A 23523-nucleotide genomic window follows, 5' to 3' on the forward strand; every position below is an offset into this window, starting at 1 on the left:
CCGTCAAAAAGTCTACAAATAATAAATGCTGGAGAGGCTGTGGAGGAAAAGAAACCATCCTACATTGTTGGTGGGAATGTAAACTGGTGCAGCCACTATGGAGAACAGTATGGAGGTTCCTTAAAAAACTAAAAATAGAGCTACCATATGATCCAGCAATCCCACTCCTGGGCATATATCCAGAGAAAACTATAATCCAAAAAGATACATGTACCCCAATGTTCATAACAGCACTATTTACAATAGCCAAGACATGGAAGCAACCTAAGTGTCCATCGACAGATGAATGGGCAAAGAAAATGTGATATATACATACAATGGAATATTACTCAGCCATAAAAAAGAATGAAATGATGCCATTTGCAGCAACATGGATGGACATAGAGATTATCACACTTAGTGAAGTAAGCCATAGAAAGACAAATATCATGATTTCACTTATATGTGCAATCTAAAAAAAAAAAAGATAAAAATGAACTTATTTACAAAACAGAAATAGACTCACAGACATAGAAAACAAATTTAGGGTTACCAAAGGGGAAAGGGGTGGGGGGGATAAATTAGTAGTGGGATTAAAATATACATACTGGGCTTCCCTGGTGGCGCAGTGGTTAAGAATCCGCCTGCCAATGCAGGGGACATGGGTTTGAGCCCTGGTCTGGGAGGATCCCACATGCCGTGGAGCAACTAAGCCCGTGAGCCACAACTATTGAGCCTGCGCTCTAGAGCCCAAGAACCACAACTACTGAAGCCTGTGTGCCTGGGGCCCATGCTCTGCAACAAGAGAAGCCACTGCAATGAGAAGCCCACACACCCCAACAAAGAGTAGCCCCCACTTGCCACAACTAGAAAAAGCCCACGCGCAGCAACGAAGACCCAACACAGCCAAAAATAAATAAATAATATAAATAATATAAATAAATTTTTTTAAAAAACAGGTTTACAAAATAAATAAAATAAAATATACATACTAGTTTATGTAAAACAGATAACCAACAAGGACCTACTGTATAGCAAGGGAAGTATACTCAATATCTTGTAATAACCTATAATGGAAGAGAATGTAAACAAAGAATGTATAACTGAATCACTTTGCTGTACACCTGAAACTAACACAACATTGTATATCAACTATATTTCAGTAAATTTTTTTTTAAAAGAGTTACTGAATAGAGCTGAAACTTCTTTGTAAACTATACAGCAAATCATGAGTAACTGAAATGCTTGGGACGAATAAGCCAGTAAACATTTCACAATTTATCTTAAAAACTTATCTGAAATATCTCATTGCTCTGATCCAAAGACCGATTTTTCCAAATTTTTAATGTTTCAGAAAGAAGAGCAAATTATGATGTATTTGTCATTGCCAGCGTGCTACCAAACTTAGATGTGAATACAATGTATCTGTTCAACCAACTGTCACTTCAGTCGATTTATTTCATTGGTATCACACGTGGCTGAACAGTAAGTTTTACAGTGTGAGGCAGCTTTGAAACAAAACATTACGTATGCAGAAGATTGTCACACACAAGCAATAAAAGTATAAGCAGCAGAAAATATCTCATCTCTTGGGATAAACAGAATTTTTAAAGCTGGGAGAGGTTGGTATAACCAGTGCATAAGTCCTCAGGCACCAAACATCTATCAAAAACTTCCGGCTCCTTTTCAAGAGAAGACATTTAACTTCCAGTGTTAAAAAAATCAATTAAGGAAAACACCAAAAAAATAAGAAATGCAGATTAAAAACTCAAGTATTCAGTTGTCATCTAACCAATAACAACAATCAGAGTAGCAGCAGCAGCAAACATTTATTGTGCACTCACTATGTGCCAGACAGTGTTGTATTTTTCATATACTGTATCTACTCATTTAATTTTCATAACACTATACTAATTCTAGTACTAGTTCTTATTTCACAGATAATAAACCTGAGGCACAGAGAAGTTAAGTAATTTCTTTTTTAATTTTATTTTTTTATTGAAGTATAGTTGATTTAAACTGTTGTATTAGTTTCAGATGCACAGCAAACTGATTCCGTTATATATTCTTTTTCAGATTCTTTTCCCTTATAGGTTATTACAAAATACTGAGTGCAGTTCCCTGTGCTATACAGTAGGTCCTTGTTGGTTATCTATTTTATACATAGTGGTGTATATATGTTAATTGGCTATCTATTTAATACATAGTAGTGTATATATGTTAATCCCAAACTCCTAATTTATCTCCCCCTTTCCCCTTTGGTACCCTAAATTTATTTATTTTTTTAATTTGCAAATCATATATTTAATAAAGTACATATATATATAGAATACATAAACAGCTCTCAAAACTAAAAAATCTGAAAACAAATAATCTAATTTTTCAAATTGGCATCAGATACGAATAGAAATTTTACCAAAAAAAAGTATGAATGGCAAAATAGTTACATGAAAAGATGCTCAACACTACTAGTCATTATAGAAAACCAAATTAAAACCACAATGAGATACAACCAAATATGTTTAGAATAGACAAAATAATTAGAACTTTTAAAACCTGACAATTCCATGTTCTGGTAATGATGTAGAATCACTGTAACACTTATACTTTGTTGGTGGGAATGCAAAATGGTAGGGACATTTTGGAAAATAATTTGGCAGTATTTTACAAAGTTAAGCATAGATTTACCATATGGTCCAGCAATTCTGCTCCTTTGTATTTACCTTATTAAAATGGAAACTTATATTTGTATGAAAACTTACACAGTCATGTTTATAGGCTTTATTTGCAATCCCCCCAAGCTGGCCAAACCCAAATTTCCTCTAACTAGAGAACTAATAAGTAAAATGTGGTACACCATACAATGAAATACTACTCTTCAATTAAATGCTAAACACAACAACATAGATGAATCGCATGTACATCATGTTAAGTGAAAGAAGCCATATTCAAAAGGCAAAATATCATATGATTCCATTTATATGACTTTCTGGTAAAAGCAAAAATACAGAAGAGAAAAATAGATCTGTGGCTGCCAGAAGCTGGTGCTAAATTTATTTTTTATGTCTGTGCTTCTATTTCTGTTTTGTATATAAGTTCATTTGTATCTTTTTTTTTTTTAAGTTTCCACATGTAAGCAATATCATATGTTATTTGTCTTTCTCTCACTGGCTTATTTCATAGAGTATGATAATCTCTAGGTCCATCCATGTTGCTGCATATGGCATTATTTCATTCTTTTTTATGGCTGAGTAATATTCCATTGTATGTATATACCACATCTTCTTCATCCATTCAACAGAGGTTAAGTAACTTTTAAGAGAGATCACATAGTTAATAATAACTGGCATACATCAAACTCAACTCAGGTAGTTTGGCTTAAAAGTATATGCTTTTACAGAAGTCTAGATGCCTCTCCAAAATTTTATTACAGAGCCACTGAAGGACAGGAAGCAGGTAAGTGACGTAACCATATGTGCAATTTAGAAAGATCACTATTATGCACTAAGACAATAGTTTGGAAGGGAAACAAGATCAAAAGCAAGAAAAACAGTCAAGAGTTCTTGTAATGGTCTGAGGGAGAAAACAAAGATGAGGACTTGATTAAAGCAGTGGCAGTAGGAAAAAGAACAAAAAAAGAGAGGACAGATGTTTAAGAAGATTATATATGATATAGTGACTGTGGCTGACATTGTTAGTTGCCTACATGACAGCCATTCTTTCAGATGGTTTCCCTGCCAGAAGAGCTTGCCTCCACGGTACAGGCTTTAAAAACCAAATAATTGCTTTCTTGACTTTGCTTGCAACTATGGATTTGATTTGATTCAATCTTAGCCAATGTAAAGTAGTGGGAAGTCTCTGTGTGTATGGTTGTAAAGAGCTGTCCCATTCTGATATAAAAGGTATTTGTTCCCTCGATCTTTATCTTTTGATAATAATGAGGACATAAATTATTCTTTAATTTGGTTGCTGGATTCTGTTTATTAATAGTATCTCTTATACTAGCAGACAGAATTGCAAGACAAGCTTTGAAACCTACTTAACTCTAACTAATCACTACTCTAATACTAAATTATTACACTTCTACAGGCACCAGTTTATTTAAACATACATGGCAGAGCCCAAACCAGCTGTAGCTTCACTTGATTAGTGTCTAGTAATTGCATTTCTATTTCTAGTAATTGCAAATTCTGTATCGCCTATTCTCTAGAGTAGCTATGCCAATCTAATTCCACAACTTCTCCCCTCTCTCTTCTACAGATGTCTTCACTTCCTATTTCCTTGAGAAAATACGTCTTTAGAATAGAACTCCATCAATCTCATGCCACCAACACCATAAATTTAAGTGCATTTACCCTGTTTTTCACCTTTGCTATTGTTAAAATAGAAGCAGCATCCTTCCTCCAGTATAAAACTAATCCACTCTCTACATGCTTCTTTGTGAAGACCTTTATTTATGCTCAAGTCTCTCCCATTTTAAAAACAAAATTCAACACAAAATTAAACCATGGTGATTTACACCCTTTAAATGAGTAAACTTCATTTTACGTAAATTATCTAATAAAACTGTTTTTAAAAACAAAACAAAATACCCCTCCACCCCCAACACACACACACATGTTTTCAACCTCACACTCCCTTTGTTACTCTGTCTTTCTGGTCTCCTTTGAAGACAGACTTCTTCATTAAAATCAAAATTTAGCTGCCTTACTGAGGTATAACTGACATACAATAAACTATACATATTTAAAGTACACAATCTGCTGAGTTTTTGAATCATGTATATACCTGAGAAACCATCATCACAATCAATGTAATAGACAGCCATTACCACCAAAGTTTCCTTCTACCTCTTGCAAATACTGCCCCCTTCCACCCCTCCCCCCATCACATAACCTTGTCTGACAAACTTCTTGGATTAGTAATCTCTAGATTTGTTGTCTCCTTATTTTGCATCCATCCACTCAACCTAGATTCCATCCTCATGACTCCACTGTAAGTCACCAACACTTCTAAATATTTAATCTAATGAAGTTTCATTTCTTACTTGATTTCTTTATAGCACTTGACCACTTTCCTCTTCCTTGAAACTTTGGTTTCTGAGACCACATTCTCCTGGTTTCCCTTCTATCTCTCTGGCTACTCATTCTTATTCTCCTTTGAAGATACCTATTACACTGCCTGTCCTTTCTATGTTTGTCCCAGGTCTTCTTCTCTTCTCACTTCCCCTAGGCAATCTTACTTACTCATGACTCTAATGTTAATTTATATATAGCCAACCCTTGTTATTCGAGGATTCCATATTTGCAAACTCACCTACTCACTAAAGTTTATTTGTAGCCTCAAAATCAAAGCTCATGGAGCTTTTGTGGTCAGTGGGGATCTGCATGTGCATGTCTCATATGCACCTCAAAAGGAATTCATCTTCTCTACCCCCAAACATGTTCTCCCTCAGTAAGCATGCCCACCACCTTACTAGTTGCCTACATGGGAAATTTATTTATACCAACCCATTACTAGCTCAGAATTCAGTGGTTTCTAAGGCAAGCCCGGATAAGATATCATTTGCCCAGTTATATCTGACTGAGGAAATGCATCTATTTCTAGGCTATGGGAAAAGAATTTCAGGTTTTGATTCTCCTATTCTATCCTGGGTCACCTGTATGTAAGAGTATGGGATGGTGGGGGATAGGGTGGGTTGGGAAGGAAGGCAGGTAAGGGGAGCACAACACAGCAGAGAGGATGAATATCTTGTAGAAAGGATTTCAAAAGACCATTGGAAAAGACCAAACAAAAACACCCTAAATAAGCTGCCCTACCTGCATAAGATACAAATCTTCAATTAACTTTACTACACTTATTTCAACACTGTATACGAGTCTCTCAGAATCCTGTGAATGAGGTTTTAAAAAAATATATATATATATACATATATATATATGCTTATTACAAATATGATACATGCTCATGATAAAAAATGTCACTAGTTCCAAAGGATATATATTGAAAAGTAAAAGATCCCCAATCCTTCATTACCATTCAGAGTCCAGAATTAACTATGTCATCTTCTTACAGATATTTCTTACATATATATAAGCATATACATGATTTTTTCTTTTTAACCATAAACAGAATCATTCTATATAAACTGCTCTGTACCTTGTCTTTATCACTTAATAATACACTAAAATCATTCTGTATAAGCACATGCAGAGAATATTCTTTCATGTTTCCTATATCAATGATCATCACTATCAGTTTGGGACAAGATACTAGGTATCATCCTTAATATGACCCTTTTTCATTTCCTAGATCCAATCTGTCTCCAATTCCTGTTGCCTTTATCTCAATTATCTTTCAATTTATTTCATTTCTTTTCATCTCCACAGCCACCACCCTAGTCCAGCCTACCATTATCTCCCCTCTGGATTAGTAATCTTTCACCAGATTCCTGTAACCACTATGGGTGACCTCCAAACAACTGCAGCTAGAGTTCCAGTTTGGGAAGATGAAAAAGTTCTGGAGATAGATAGTGCTGATGACTGCACAACAATATGAATGTTATTAAATTTTTTTGTTATGTATATTTTATCATAATAAAATAAACAAATAATGAACAACACACCATTTAATGGCTTCCCATTACTCTAAAAGTCTAAAATCCTTAACATGGTCTACAAAGCTCTGCCTTACTTCTTTCCAGGTTCATCTAACTTCCTATACTACAGCTTTCCTTTAGCTCCTTGATATTCTTTCCTCCCACCACCAGGGCCTATGTATATACACTTTCCATAATTTTGAAATGTTCTGCCTATCTTTGTACCTAATTCATTCCTACTCAGTCTTTAGATATCAGGTCAAACTTTACTTTCTCAGGGAAGTCTTCCCTTATCCTGTAGTCTAAGTCAAGTTTTTTGTTACACTTTCTTAGAGAACCAGATTCCCTTTTAAAAAGCACTTACCTCAAACAAACGTGATCTAATTAAACTTAAAAGCTTTTGCACAGAAAAACAGACCATAAACAAAACAAAAAGACAACCTACAGGGACTTCCCTGGTGGTCCAAAGGTAAAGAATCCATCCTGCAATGCAGGGGACGCAGGTTCGATCCTTGGTCAGGGAACTAAGGTCCCACATGCTGCGGGGCAACTAAGCCCTTGCGTGCCACAACTACTGAACCTGCGCACCTCAACTAGAGAAAGAGAAAACCTGCATGCCACAACTAGAGAGAAGCCCACGCGCTGCAGTGAAGATGCCACGCACTGCAAGGAAAGACCCCGTGTGCCACAACGAAGATCCCACAACTAACACCCGACACAGCCACAAAAAAAAAAAAAAAAAAAAAAAGACAACCTACAGAATGGGAAAGAACATTTGCAAATGATGCAACGGACAAGGGATTAATCTCCCAAATATGCAAACAGCTCATACAGTTTAATATCAAAAAAAACGAACAACCCAATCAAAAATGTCTACTTAGATGACCTAAGTAGACATTTCTCCAAAGAAGACATACAGATGGCCAAAAAGCACATGAAAAGATGCTTGACATTGTTAATTATTAGAGAAATGCAAATCAAAACTACCATGAGGTACCACCTCACACCAGTTAGAAGGGCCACCATCAAAAAGTCTACAAATAATAAATGCTGGAGAGGCTGTGGAGGAAAAGAAACCATCCTACACTGTTGGTGGGAATGTAAACTGGTGCAGCTACTATGGAGAACAGTATGGAGGTTCCTTAAAAAACTAAAAACAGATCTACCACATGATCCAGCAATCCCACTCCTGGGCAAATATCCAGAGAAAACTATAATCCGAAAAGATATATGCACTCCAATGTTCACAGCAGCACTATTTACAATAGCCAAGACATGGAAGCAACCTAAGTGTCCATCGACAGATGAATGGGTAAAGAAGATGTGGTAAATACATACAATGGAATATTACTCTGCCATAAAAAAGAATGAAATAATGCCACTTGCAGCAACAGGGATGGACCTAGAGATTAATCACACTAAGTAAAGTAAGCCACAGAGATAAAGACAAATATCATATGATATCACTTATATGTGGAATCTTAAAAAAAAAAGATACAAATGAACTTATTTACAAAACAGAAATAGACTCACAGACATAGAAAACAAACATAGGGTTACCAAAGGGGAAAAGGGTGGGGGAGGGATAAATTAGGAGTTTGGGATTAAAATATACACACTACTATATATAAAATAGACAACCAACAAGGACCTACTGTATAGCACAGGGAACTACATTCAATATCTTATAATAACCTATAATGGAAGAGAATATAAAGAAAAGAATATATATATAACTAATCAGTTTGCTCTATACCTGAAATTAATACAACATTGTATATCAACTATATTTCAATAAAAATTTTTTAAAAGAGAGAAAAAAAGTTTTAAAAAGCACATATCTCAGTTTGTAATCATATATTACTAACACAAATATCTAATTAAAGTCTTTCTCTCCCACAAGGAAACTATAAACTCTACAAGAGCAAGAACTATATCTTATTTGCTTACCACTTAGCGTCTGTCTGGCACATAGCAGGTGTTCAAAATAATTTACCAAGTATGTGAATACAGATCTACCTTATTCTTTTTTTAAGTGTTAAAGAATTCCCCATAATTGATGTCATAATTTCTTTACCCAATCCCAGAATGATGGCATTTAACTTGTTTCCAGATTTTTACTATTATAAACAAACTGCTAGAATGATCACTCATGCCAGTGTATATCTATGAATGTATTTAACGTAATTCTTAAATGTAAAATTGCTGGTCAAATGAAAAGTGCATTTAAAATTTTAACTAATATTTCCAAATTATGCTCCTGTAAGGCTGAAAAGTATCCTCCAAGCAATCAACAATGTGTAACAGTACCAACTTCGATATACTTAATACTCAATTTGTATAATCAAAATGAACCTACTGGGCTTCCTTGGTGGTGCAGTGGTTAAGAATCCGCCTGCCAATGCAGGGGACACAGGTTCAAGCCTTGGTCTGGGAAGATCCCACATGCCACGGAGCAACTAAGCCCGTGCGCCACAATTACTGAGCCTGCACTCTACAGCCCACGAGCCACAACTACTGAGCCTGTGTGCTGCAACTACTGAATCCTGTGTGCCTAGAGCCTGTGCTCCACAACAAGAGAAGCCACCACAATGAGAAGCCCGCTCACTGCAACCAAGAGTAGCCCCTGTTCGCAGCAACTAGAGAAAAGCCCATTTGCAGCAACAGACCCAACACAGCCAAAAATAAATAAATAAATTTATTAAAAAAAAAAAAAAATGAACCTACTGTTTGGCTGGGTGTGGGATAATAGAGAAGAGTGTTAGTTTTTATGTAAGAGAGGTGTTTTGTTTGGTTTTGTTTGTATTTTAATATCATACTAAGCATTTAAAATTAAATATTAAGTTTATTATTCCTATAAAAGAAGTTTCAGCAAATGTGTTGCGTAGACAAAGCTAAGTGATTAGGAAAATGTTTCATCATTGACAGACTGTGGATAATTTGTGTATTTTAAAAATCATGTATTAATTTAACCTACAAATTCTCAAAAGCACTTTTCCTGTCATATTGATTGTTTTTCTAAGACTTTAGTCCATGTTTCAGTCATAGTACTGAGGCAGTAAAAAGGAGCAGAAAATCACAATAAGAATATTCACACATAAGAATATACAAAAAATAGAGAAAAATGCTAACACTTTACATTAAACTAAATTTTTTTCTTCAACATATTAACATTTTGTTGTAGTTCTTTCTATTTTTTGTCCTCATACTTAATACACATCATAGCATGCTTATACTACTATTAATTGCTTCTTTTCACTAAGCAGTATAGCATGTACGTTTATTTCTTCCATGACCTTAAATACAGACCCTTCTTCTCCAGTCTCAAGTAGCAGTAACAAAAAGCACCTGCATGGCACCCCCTTCTCGAGATCTTCACTATGTTCTTAACCTCTTTAAGCTTCCATTTTCTGATCTGACAAATGACAGCATTAGTTTAAACGACCTCTATATGATTAAAAGTTACAAGATTAAAGAGGAAATCCCTTTTGACTTAACTCTTCCCATTTAAGCTTTTCTAGAACATACCAGGCCTGTATTTAAGAAGGCAGACGCCAGCTTCCTCTGTCCCACCACTTAGTAAGCATATCCTGTTGAAAATAATTTGATTCTTGTGATTCTTGATAATTCAGGACTTTTAGATATTTCAGGATTAGTATTCTCATCAGAAGTGATCTTGGGACTGCCCTCGTGGCTTAGTGGTTAAGAATCCACCTGCCAATGCAGGGGACACGGGTTCAAGCCCTGGTCCAGGAAGATCCCACATAATGCAGAGCAACTAAGCCCATACGCCACAACTACTGAGCCTGCACTCTAGAGCCCATGAGCCACAACTACTGAAGCCCACACGCCTAGAGCCCGTGCTCCGCAACAAAGACAAGCCACCGCAATGAGAAGCACAGGCACCGCAATGAAGAGTAGCCTCCGCTTGCCGCAACTAGAGAAAGCCCGCAGGCAGCAACGAAGACCCAACACAGCCAAAAATAAATAAATCAAATTAAATTTAATTTAAAAAAAGAAGTGACTTTATTTGTAGTGATTCCAGATTATATACAAGAAATTCTTATTTAAATATAAAGAGAGATTAACCAAGATGGCGGAGTAGAAGGACGTGCTCTCACTCCCTCTTGCGAGAGCACCAGAATCACAACTGGCTGCTGGACAATCATCGACAGGAAGACACTGGACTTCACCAAGGAGGATACCCCACGTCCAAGGACAGAGGAGAAGCCACAATGAGACGGTAGGAGGGGCGCAATCAGAGTAAAATTGAATCCCATAATTGCTGGGTGGGTGACTCACAGACTGGCGAACACTTATACCACAGAAGTCCACCCACTGGAGTGAAGGTTCTGAGCTCCACGTCAGGCTTCCCAACCTGGGGGTCTGGCAACGGGAGGAGGAATTCATAGAGAATCAGACTTTGAAGCCTAGTGGGAGTTGATTGCAGGACTTCGACAGGACTGGGGGAAACAGAGACCCCACTCTTGGAGGGCTCACACGGAATAGTGTGCGCATCGGGACCCAGGGGAAGGAGCAGTAACCCTGGGGGAGACTGAACCAGACCTACCTGCTAGTGTTGGAGGGTCTCCTGCAGAGGCGGAGGCTGGCTCTGTTTCACCGTGGGGACAAGGTCACTGGCAGCGGAGGGTCTGGGAAGTACTCCTTGGTGTGAGCCCTCCCAGAGTCTGCCATTAGCCCCATCAAAGAGCCCAGGTAGGCTCCAGTGTTGGGTTGCCTCAGGCAAAACAACCAACAGGGAGGGAACCCAGCCCCACCCATCAACAGTCAAGTGGATTAAAGTTTTACAGAGCTCTGACCGCCACAGCAACAGTCAGCTCTACCCACCACCAGAGCCTCCCATCAAGCCTCTTAGATAGCCTCAACCACCAGAGGGCAGACAGCAGAAGCAAGAAAAACTACAATCCTGCAGTCTGTGGAACAAAAACCACATTCACAGAAAGATAGACAAGATGAAAAGGCAGAGGGCTATGTACCAGATGAAGGAACAAGAAAAAACCCCAGAAAAACAACTAAATGAAGTGGAGATAGGCAACCTTCCAGAAAAAGAATTCAGAATAATGATAGTGAAGATGATCCAGGACCTCGGAATAAGAATGGAGGCAAAGATTGAGAAGATGCAAGAAATGGTTAACAAAGACCTAGAAGAATTAAAGAACAAACAAACAGAGATGACCAATACAATAACTGAAATGAAAACTACACTAGAAGGAATCAATAGCAGAATAACTGAGGCAGAAGAACGGATAAGTGACCTGAAAGACAGAATGGTGGAATTCACTGCTGCGAAACAGACTAAAGAAAAAAGAATGAAAAGAAATGAAGACAGCCTAAGAGACCTCTGGGACAACATGAAACACAACAACATTCACATTATAGGGGTCCCAGAAGGAGAAGAGAAAGAGAAAGGACCAGAGAATATATTTGAAGAGATTATAGTCGAAAACTTCCCTAACATGGGAAAGGAAATAGCCACCCAAGTCCAGGAAGCACAGAGAGTCCCATACAGGATAAACCCAAGGAAAACACGCCGAGACACATAGTAATCAAAGTGGCAAAAATTAAAGACAAAGAAAAATTATTGAAAGCAGCAAGGGAAAAACGACAAATAACATACAAGGGAACTCCCATAAGGTTAACAACTGATTTCTCAGCAGAAACTCTACAAGCCAGAAGGGAGTGGCATGATATACTTAAAGTGATGAAAGGGAAGAACCTACAACCAAGATTACTCTACCCGGCAAGGATCTCATTTAGATTTGATGGAGAAATCAAAAGCTTTACAGACAAGCAAAAGCTAAGAGAATTCAGCACCACCAAACCAGCTCTACAACAAATGCTAAAGGAACTTCTCTAAGTGGGAAACACAAGAGAACAAAAGGACCTACAAAAACAAACCCCAAACAATTAAGAAAATGGTCATAGGAACATACATATCAATAATTACCTTAAACGTGAATGGATTAAATGCTCCAACCAAAAGACACAGGCTTGCTGAATGGATACAAAAACAAGACCCATATATATGCTGTCTCCAAGAGACCCACTTTAGACCTAGGGACACATACAGACTGAAAGTGAGGGGATGGAAAAAGATATTCCATGCAAATGGAAATCAAAAGAAAGCAGGAGTAGCTACACTCATATCAGATAAAACAGACTTTAAAATAAAGAATGTTACAAGAGACAAGGAAGGACACTACATAATGATCAAGGAATCAATCCAAGAAGAAGATATAACAATTATAAATATATATGCACCCAATATAGGAGCACCTCAATACAAAAGGCAACTGCTAACAGCTATAAAAGAGGAAATCGACAGTAACACAATAATAGTGGGGGACTTTAACACCTCACTTACACCAATGGACAGATCATCCAAAATGAAAATAAATAAGGAGGGCTTCCCTGGTGGCGCAGTGGTTGAGAGTCTGCCTGCCAATGCAGGGGACACGGGTTCGAGCCCTGGTCTGGGAAGATCCCACATGCCACGGAGCAACTGGGCCCGTGAGCCACAATTGTTGAGCCTGCGCGTCTGGAGCCTGTGCTCCGCAACAAGAGAGGCTGCGATGGTGAGAGGCCCGCGCACCGCGATGAGGAGTGGTCCCCACTTGCCGCAACTGGAGAAAGCCCTCGCACAGAAACGAAGACTCAACACAGTCATAAATAAATAAATAAATAAATAAATAAAAGAATGTGAATTTCTAAAAAAAAAAGAAAAAAAAAGTTTAAAAAAAAAAAAAGAAAATAAATAAGGAAACAGAAGCTTTAAATGACACAATAGACCAGATAGATTTAATTGATATATATAGGACATTCCATCCAAAAACAGCAGATTACACGTTCTTCTCAAGTGCGCACGGAACATTCTCCAGGATAGATCACATCCTGGGTCACAAATCAAGCCTCAGTAAATTTAAGAAAATTGAAATCATATCAAGCATCTTTTCTGACCACAACGCTATGAGATTAGAAATGAATAACAGGGAAAAAAACGTAAAAAACACAAACACATGGAGGCTAAACAATACGTTACTAAATAACCAAGAGATCACTGAAGAAATCAAAGAGGAAATCAAAAAATACCTAGAGACAAATGACAATGAAAACACGACGACCCAAAACCTGCGGGATGCAGCGAAAGCAGTTCTAAGAGGGAAGTTTATAGCTATACAAGCCTACCTAAAGAAACAAGAAAAATCTCAAGTAAACAATCTAACCTTACACCTAAAGAAACTAGAGAAAGAAGAACAAACAAAACCCAAAGTTAGCAGAAGGAAAGAAATCATCAAGATCAGAGCGGAAATAAATGAAATAGAGACAAAGAAAACAATAGCAAAGATCAATAAAACTAAAACCTGGTTCTTTGAGAAGATAAACAAAATTGATAAGCCATTAGCCAAACTCATCAAGAAAAAGAGGGAGAGGACTCAAATCAATAAAATCAGAAATGAAAAAGGAGAAGTTACAACAGACACCGCAGAAATACAAAGCATCCTAAGAGACTACTACAAGCAACTTTACGCCAATAAAATGGACAACCTGGAAGAAATGGACAAATTCTTAGAAAGGTATAACCTTCCAAGACTGAACCAGGAAGAAACAGAAAATATGAACAGACTAATCACAAGTAATGAAATTGAAACTGTGATTAAAAATCTTCCAACAAACAAAAGTCCAGGACCAGATGGCTTCACAGGTGAATTCTATCACACACTTAGAGAAGAGCTAACACCTATCCTTCTCAAACTCTTCCAAAAAATTGCAGAGGAAGGAACACTCCCAAACTCATTCTATGAGGCCACCATCACCCTGATACCAAAACCAGACAAAGACACTACAAAAAAAGAAAATTACAGACCAATATCACTGATGAATATAGATGCAAAAATCCTCAACAAAATACTAGCAAACAGAATCCAACAACACATTAAAAGGATCATACACCACGATCAAGTGGGATTTATCCCAGGGATGCAAGGATTCTTCAATATACGCAAATCAATCAATGTGATACACCATATTAACAAATTGAAGAATAAAAACCATATGATCATCTCAATAGATGCAGAAAAAGCTTCTGACAAAATTCAACACTCATTTATCATAAAAACTCTCCAGAAAGTGGGCATAGAGGGAACCTACCTCAACATAATAAAGGCCATATATGACAAACCCACAGCAAACATCATTCTCAACGGTGAAAAACTGAAAGCATTTCCTCTAAGATCAGGAATGAGACAAGGATGTCCACTCTCACCACTATTATTCAACATAGTTCTGGAAGTCCTAGCCATGGCAATCAGAGAAGAAAAAGAAATAGAAGGAATACAAATTGGAAAAGAAGAAGTAAAACTGTCACTGTTTGCAGATGACATGATACTATACATAGAGAATCCTAAAACTGCCACCAGAAAACTGCTAGAGATAATTAATGAATATGGTAAAGTTGCAGGATACAAAATTAATGCACAGAAATCTCTTGCATTCCTATACACTAATGATGAAAAATCTGAAAGAGAAATTATGGAAACACTCCCATTTACCACTGCAACAAAAAGAATAAAATACCTAGGAATATACCTACCTAGGGAGACAAAAGACCTGTATGCAGAAAACTATAAGACACTGATTAAAGAAATTAAAGATGATACCAACAGATGGAGAGATATATCATGTTCTTGGATTGGAAGAATCAACATTGTGAAAATGACTATACTACCCAAAGCAATCTACAGATTCAATGCAATCCCTATCAAATTACCAATGGCATTTTTTACGGAGCTAGAACAAATCATCTTAAAATTTGTATGGAGACACAAAAGACCCCGAATTGCCAAAGCAGTCTTGAGGGAAAAAAACGGAGCTGGAGGAATCAGACTCCCTGACTTCAGACTATACTACAAAGCTACAGTAATCAAGACAATATGGTACTGGCACAAAAACAGAAATATAGATCAATGGAACAAGATAGAAAGCCCAGAGATTAACCCACGCACCTATGGTCAACTAATCTATGACAAAGGAGGCAAAGATATACAATGCAGAAAAGACAGTCTCTTCAATAAGTGGTGCTGGGAAAACTGGACAGCTACATGTAAAACAATGAAATTAGAACACTCCCTAACACCATACACAAAAATAAACTCAAAATGGATTAGAGACCTAAATGTAAGACTGGACACTATAAAACTCTTAGAGGAAAACATAGGAAGAACACTCTTTGACATAAATCACAGCATGATCTTTTTTGATCCACCTCCTAGAGTAATGGAAATAAAAACAAAAATAAACAAATGGGACCTAATGAAACTTCAAAGCTTTTGCACAGCAAAGGAAACCATAAACAAGACAAAAAGACAACCCTCAGAATGGGAGAAAATATTTGCAAACGAATCAACGGACAAAGGATTAATCTCCAAAATATATAAACAGTTCATTCAGCTCAATATTAAAGAAACAAACACCCCAATCCAAAAATGGGCAGAAGACCTAAATAGACATTTCTCCAAAGAAGACATACAGATGGCCACAAAGCACATGAAAAGATGCTCAACATCACTAATTATTAGAGAAATGCAAATCAAAACTACAATGAGGTATCACCTCACTCCTGTTAGAATGGGCATCATCAGAAAATCTACAAACAACAAATGCTGGAGAGGGTGTGGAGAAAAGGGAACCCTCTTGCACTGCTGGTGGGAATGTAAATTGATACAGACACTATGTAGAACAATATGGAAGTTCCTTAAAAAAACTAAAAATAGAATTACCATATGACCCAGCAATCCCACTACTGGGCATATACCCAGAAAAAACTGTAATTCAAAAAGACACATGCACCCGAATGTTCACTGCAGCACTATTTACAATAGCCAGGTCATGGAAGCAACCTAAATGCCCATCAACAGACGAATGGATAAGGAAGATGTGGTACATATATACAATGGAATATTACTCAGCCATAAAAAGGAACGAAATTGAGTCATTTGTTGAGACGTGGATGGATCTAGAGACTGTCATACAGAGTGAAGTAAGTCAGAAAGAGAAAAACAAATATCGTATACTAACGCATGTATGTGGAACCTAGAAAAATGGTACAGATGAGCCGGTTTACAGGGCAGAAGTTGAGACACAAATGTAGAGAACGGACATATGGACACCAAGGGGGGAAAACTGCGGTGGGGTGGGGATGGTGGTGTGCTGAATTGGGCGATTGGGATTGACGTGTATACACTGATGTGTGTAAAGTTGATGACTGGTGGGAACCTGCAGTATAAAAGGACAAACAGACAGAACAGCTAATGCTGGGCTTTCATTGGGTTATTTGTATGGAAATATGTTGGTATAGATGTTTCGGACATTGCATGAAGTTTCTAGGGGTCTTGTGTGTTCTGGTATAATGTTGTAGGTCATGGTCCTGGTTGTTGCTTTAAAATGTATATCTCAGAAGTGACTAATTTTCTTGTCAACTGCATTATTGTGAACTTTCATCAATACTTTAACTGTGGTCATTTTTAAGTTTTTTGTCATTTACAGACAGTTCTGGGTGTACTCTGATGCTTTTGCAAATATGTTCCTATAAAAGGGTTTCATCTTCAAGAAATTCATGGAAAAGACTCTGACAAGTACAGGTTTCTGGTAACTGACTGTACTGCTGAAGTGAATGAATAAGCATTTTCAGAACTCTAATGAAAAACTGATGAACTCATAAAAGTGCTAACAAAAGATCAAGATGAAAAAAAAAATTAATTACATGGGACTGAGTGAACTGATGAGGATGAGTATAATTTTTGTGACTTTCTGTTTGAATTTTTAAAAAAAAATCCCACAAGGACTCAGAGGCAAAGAATATACAAATCAATTTTCACTGCAAAGTAAAGGAGCTGTTACAGTGGAGGATTACTGGACTGAATGTCAATATTATGACATCGTATGAGTGTGTTTCATGTTTGGTAATTGCAATCATTGTTGCTTTTGTTGTGGTCATCCATGTACAATGCTTGGTGTCAGTCTATTTATCTCTTGTAAAAATAAAATACAGTGTGTGTGTGTGTGTGTGTGTGAAAATTAAATAATAAATAAATAAATAAATAAATAAATTCAACTTAACCTTCCCTGTCCTCTAAAATTTAAATAAATAAATAAATAAATAAGTAAATATAAAAAGAAAAATCATTAATTATAATCTGTTTTTCTTCTTACTAATTCTACCACTGAAGCAGAATATAAAGGGACTAGCTTTTAGTGTTTTCTTTTAACTGTCCTAATTAATGGAATTTCACATATAATAAACCGTCAATTCTTTTCAACGTCTAGATTTATAGAAACATGAGCTCTTACCTTAACTGGGAAGCTACATTTTCCAGTACGAACTCCTTCTTCATCTGTCTGCCACTGATGTGGACGACTGGCCTCTGGAACATAAACATCTTTCTTTCTCCTAAAACTTTGCCGTAGTTTATTCATTTTAATTTTTACAAGCTGTAAAAGAAGTACGAAAAGGAAGTTATTACTTTCTCACATATTTAAAGTTTGGATTACCGTCCTAATAAAAAACTAGTATCCCAAATTAAAGATTTTGTTTTAGGGGGAAATGAGCAATTAGTATACTTCCTCTTAGAGTAACTCTAAGTTCAAACAAACAAACCACTTCACTTTTTGAAAAGACAATTATAATGCTATTCTTGTAAAACAACAATAACCTGTTGTAGGATCTGAAGAGATGTTATTCTAAGAACTTTCAAGCACTTTAATTGCAATAATCCAATGAGTATTCCTCCTGATCTACCTCTCAAATCCATTCTAACTCCTGAATAAGGAAATTTGTACCTGTAGCCAAATTATAAACTGCTAACAATTTTTGAAAATATTCTGAAAACTTTGATCCTTATTAAGAAAAAAACATTCTGGAACACTGAAATCTGGGGATCTTTTTGGCTTACTATCAGAAGACACTAAGCAAAGCAGGGACTTTAATAGTCTTTTGTAAAAGATATTTTATAAAAAGAAATAAAGTTTCCTTTAAACATACTTAAAGAAGAAAAAGTTCTAGGATTACATTATTCTAAAGAAGAAATTTCTTGCAAGTAGTATGACATCAGAATGTACTTTTACATTCATAATCATTACAGATATGAAAGTAATCTAATAGTTTTCGATGACAAAGGTCCAAGTCTCATCATTAACTCTGTAAATTAAAAAGTATTAAACTACAGTCAGTGTTTTTGTTTTGTTACTGGAAGAGGCACTTCTCTAATGCTTTCAAAGGTACAGCAGAAATCACAAAACTACAGGGAAGGAAGACTTATCTGATAAGAAACAATGGAGCATTTAAGAGCCAATGAATAAACATAATGATTAAGTGTCCCTTTATAGGGCAAATCTCAAAATCTGAAACCAATACCTTCAGTTTTCTGTTAAGGAGCATTGCTCATTCTTTCCATGAGGGATTTAAGCACCTCAACCAGCCTAAAAAAGAGATCTTAACTTGAGAAAATGATGTGACAAAGCTATATAAAGGAAACATCTTCTCTGTCAGGAGTGTTAAATAACAAGGGATGGAACATTAATTCCCACATAACACCAATGAAAGACTTGAAAATCAAAGTTTGCATTCTGAGGAAAAATCATTTTGTATTTTAAAGTTCATAATGCCACAGCAGAACTATTACCAAATTAGCTAATTCACACAGACAGGCCAATCTTACCACACATTTTTCTTAAAAGGTAAAAATTCTGACAGATGAATGGTAATGTAAAAATCTCTGGATTTTCTAAAAATCAATTTATTATTTCTCAATTCAAAGTTGATTTATAGAGTAGATGAGGTAGATATTAAACAATCAAAGGACTCAACAAAAGGTAATCCATCCCTTTGCCTTTAAGTGATCACTCATTCCTAAACTACCTTAAATGAGAGTCTACCTTAATCTAACAGACTTCCAAAAAGAATTCCATAACCTTCCTTGATAATACATCCTGTTATATACTTTCATATCACATTTTAAAAATATACACAGATACAAATATAAGAAAATAAAAAGCACCTATATCCTTGCTCAAGTTGGCACCCTAAGAATCTTGAGGCAAAAAGCCTATATGATTCCTTTCTTTTTAATTTCTTTCTCTTAGCAAAAAAAGACTACACACCTACCCAGCTGGCCAACCCAAACACCTGAAAGTCATCCCCACTTCTATTCTTTCTCTGACCAATACCTATGGATCTTACCTCCTTAGTATATCTTGAATTAATTCCCCCACCCACCACATCGGTTCTACTATCCTCATTTTTGCTTAAATCATTGCAAAAGCTTAACAACTTAATGGTCTCTTTGCTTCCAAGAGAGGTCCATTCCAATCTGTTCTCCTGACTACTGCCATAGTGCTTTCTAAAACACAAATCTGACCATGCAATTACTCTGCTTAAAATCCTTCAATTGCATCACATCACTTTCAAGATAAAGTCCAAATTCCCAAGCATGGCAAACACAGTCCTTTTTTTGTCTGGCTTTACTCACCAGCCCCATTCACATGCTAAGCTCCAGCCATATGAAACTACTTACAGTTCTCCAAACAAGGCATGCTACCTTTCAGAGGCTCTGCACATGTTCCTTCATCTGTCTAGAAAGACCTTTCTCTATTTGCTTCTGTTGAAGTTTACTCATTTTTAAAGAGTCAGCTCACAGTCTTCATAGAAGCTAGTATTTTTTCTGACAAGCCCCTATCTGGTCTGGGTCCTTGCATTTCATATGATTCCCATGAACACCCTCCGCTTAACTCTATTACTCTACTCCTCAAGACTTACGGCAATTTTCTATTTCCTTTATGGTAGGCTATATCTTATTTGTTTAAACTTACTTGTTTATATAGTACCCCTGCATCCTAATACAGTACCTGTCATATATACGGCATACTATAAATGTGAAGAAATGAAAGATAAAATAAACCCCATCGTATTAGATGATATTTACTAGGTAGGATAAATGTAGACATGTAAGACCAGAGAATCATTGATGTTGCAAGAGACTGCATTTAATAGTAGGCCAAACTCCCACTGACAAAGGAACTACTTTGACAACTTCCCTTAGAGGAAGACATCCAACCTCTGTCTAAATAGCTCTATTACAAATTTATTTGCTCTTGGGCAGCTATTTATTGTTGTACCACTCTACTGACCAGTAAGAGAACAGACTGGAAGTGTCAATTGGTTTGGGGGTCTAAATATCATGTCACTTTCAGTACTAAAATGCTTTGCAATCAGCATTTCTACAAAGAAAATTATGTGTCAGTGATTCTTGAACTATGCTTTAGGTAGCCCTAGGATTTCCACAGAGGAGTACCCAGGACCACCAGTTGTTTGGAAGGGAAGAGAAGGAGGTTAGAAGACTGGACAAAACTCTCAGGAGGAGCTTCAGGTCCCTGTCACAGCTTCAAACAGACAAGCTCCACTTTCTCTGATTTACATGTTGGGGTTCCATGTAAAAGTTTAAGGAAAGGGTTTCACAGCCAGAAATTTTTGAAAGTTAGTGATATTAATTATAATTGTTCTAAAATGAACTTGGCAAAGTGAAAATACACAATGATAGTATCTTGCTTGTTACTTCTTAACGAGTAACTACCACTGGCCTGTAAAATAATCTAGCAATTAAGATAATAATTAATACAAGGAAGAAACCAAACATTCTGTTTTCAAGTAATCTATGTATAATGATTTTGCTTACAAAAAAAAAAACAGATAATAAGAAAAAAATAAAAAATGTTAATTCAAAGTAACGTTTACTATTGGTCCTCAGCAAGGTTGAACTTTACTCCCAAATAAAGAAAATCATACCCCTTGTGACAGTCCTGGTTGAATATGGGTAAAGAATATATTCTTGTAACTATAAAACCTGAGAACCAACTTATTTTGTCCTTTCCTACAAACTAAATTTTTAAAAAATGAAATCCCCATTCTACTAGAATTTTCAAAGATCACTAGGTACAACTTAATTGCCAAATTCAGAAAATCTTTTCACAGTTCTCATTCCTTAAATGCTCTGCAAAATTTGACACCACAATTCCAGCTCTCCTTTGTATATGTGTTTCCTCCCTGCCTTCCACCGTCCCCATACTCTACTCCTCTGGTTTATCTTCTTCACTTCTGTCTCTACTGATGCCTTTGAGGGCTTCCTCTACCTTCTCCTACACATTGAGGGTATTCCCCAAATATCAGTCCTCCACTGGTGTTCTCTTTGCATTATCACTCTTGGAGAAATAATCAACACAAACTATTACCTCAACTATGATCATTTCCTAATTGTACTCTTAAGTCTTACTCTCTTACTCAAATTTCTACATTTGGGTGCATCAGCGCTGTCTCAATCACATTAATTTAAAGTTAAATCATCACCTCTTATCTCCCATTCCTTCGGTCTTCCCCCCTCTGACCCAATTTGTTTAGGTCAGTAAAAACTGTTTGAAAACTTACCATGTGCTGGGCCCTGTTATTAATGCTAGTGGATACAGAAATTAGTAAGACAACTTGCCTTTTGGTGGCTCTCTTCCCCTATAAAAGGTTAATTTCTGCACAATATGGGGAATGTAATAATAATACTATACACAGTATGGCCTAGAAGCAGTCTAGGTTCAGGAAACATTTCCTGTAGGAGATACTGCCTGAGTTAAGTTTTAAAAGACCAAAATTAGCCACATACTGTGTGGAGTAGGAGGGAAAAGATATTTCAGGTAGAGGCAACAGCATCAACAAAACACAGATTCAGGAAACCTATGAATTAACTGAGTCAACATGATGTAACTGTGCTCCAGGAAAGTATTTTGCCCAAAATGAAAATGATAAGACTGTAAGCCAAGAATTAGCTTCACTGTGTCAGGAAAGTTTTACGAACTAATTTATCTGGGCAAACAATTTGTACATCAGGGCAAACAGCTCTCCTGACAGGATAACAGACTGCTTCAAGAACCTTTTCTTGTTAAGTCCACTAATTTTAAATATTGTGTCACAAACTTTGCCCATCCCAGCCAGTTCTCCACCTTGAAGGACCTGCCTTAAACCATGTGAGTCCAGATCTCAAAACCCTAGAAATACCCTTTCCTAACTTCCCCTAACTACCAAGATTCTGTCAAAGTGGTGCTCTCCCTTGCTGCAGTAAGTTTAATAAACTCAGCTTTGCTTGATCAACAGGACTCTCTTTATGGGGAAAGTCAAGAGCAGGAATTATTACAGAAGGTGAGGAAGAGGGAGAAATCCAAATATGAGTCCTAAGTTTTAGGCCTCAGTAAACTGGATAGATGAATTCAGCAAACTGAATTGTTGAATTTGAGGGGTCTGTTTATAGGGCTTCTAGGTGGAGATATGCATAAGCCTGAAGTTCAGGGAAGAGATCAGGGCAACCACAAGCAGTCACGATGGGTGAAACTTTTCTTGTGATGATCTCATTATTTCCCTATTTTTCCTAATAGGAGTTAGGATACAGTAAGTAGAATTAAACCCAGCACACTCAAACATGAATAAATAGAGGTACACACACCATATAACTGGCCAGTATGAATTTACATAGCCATAGCAGTGATTAAGTTTTTGCAATGCTTGCATTCTGGATAGTAAACAGCCACTGTGCTGAGCCCCTAGCCTAGGATCTACCCCTTGACCTTCCACAATCCAACAACTGGTTCAGCTGAGTAGTAAGGCCAGTGAATGTTTTGACTGGTCAGTAACAATGTAAGTCAGATTCCAAAAGTCTCATCTCTCTCAGGCACAGTTGTTGGCTTCCTACAGGGTCCCCAGAGGGTTGGCCTGCCTTCATGTGCCTCTGTCCGGTCCCAGGTAGGCACAGCAAGGATGATACAACAGTATTCACCAGCCCTCCACCCTGTCCACCATGGTCCTGAATGTTGGCCCCCATCGCCACATGTTCTCCCAG

The 23523-nt window shown here is 36.9% G+C and overlaps 1 protein-coding gene across 11 annotated transcripts in view; it reads right to left on the reverse strand.

Annotated features, from left to right (window-relative positions):
• NUMB (NUMB endocytic adaptor protein) overlaps positions 1-23523 on the reverse strand; it is a 183824-nt gene that overhangs the window by 53757 nt on the left and 106544 nt on the right. For all 11 annotated transcript variants that reach the window (XM_059914582.1, XM_059914589.1, XM_059914591.1 and 8 more), the window contains one exon: positions 17945-18085. In XM_059914582.1, the coding sequence (XP_059770565.1) occupies positions 17945-18070 (126 nt within the window). In that variant the 5' untranslated portion in view covers positions 18071-18085. The remainder of the gene's footprint in view (positions 1-17944; positions 18086-23523) is intronic.

Source organism: Balaenoptera ricei, chromosome 2 (assembly GCF_028023285.1).
Source record: "Balaenoptera ricei isolate mBalRic1 chromosome 2, mBalRic1.hap2, whole genome shotgun sequence".
Taxonomy (NCBI): Eukaryota; Metazoa; Chordata; class Mammalia; order Artiodactyla; family Balaenopteridae; genus Balaenoptera; species Balaenoptera ricei.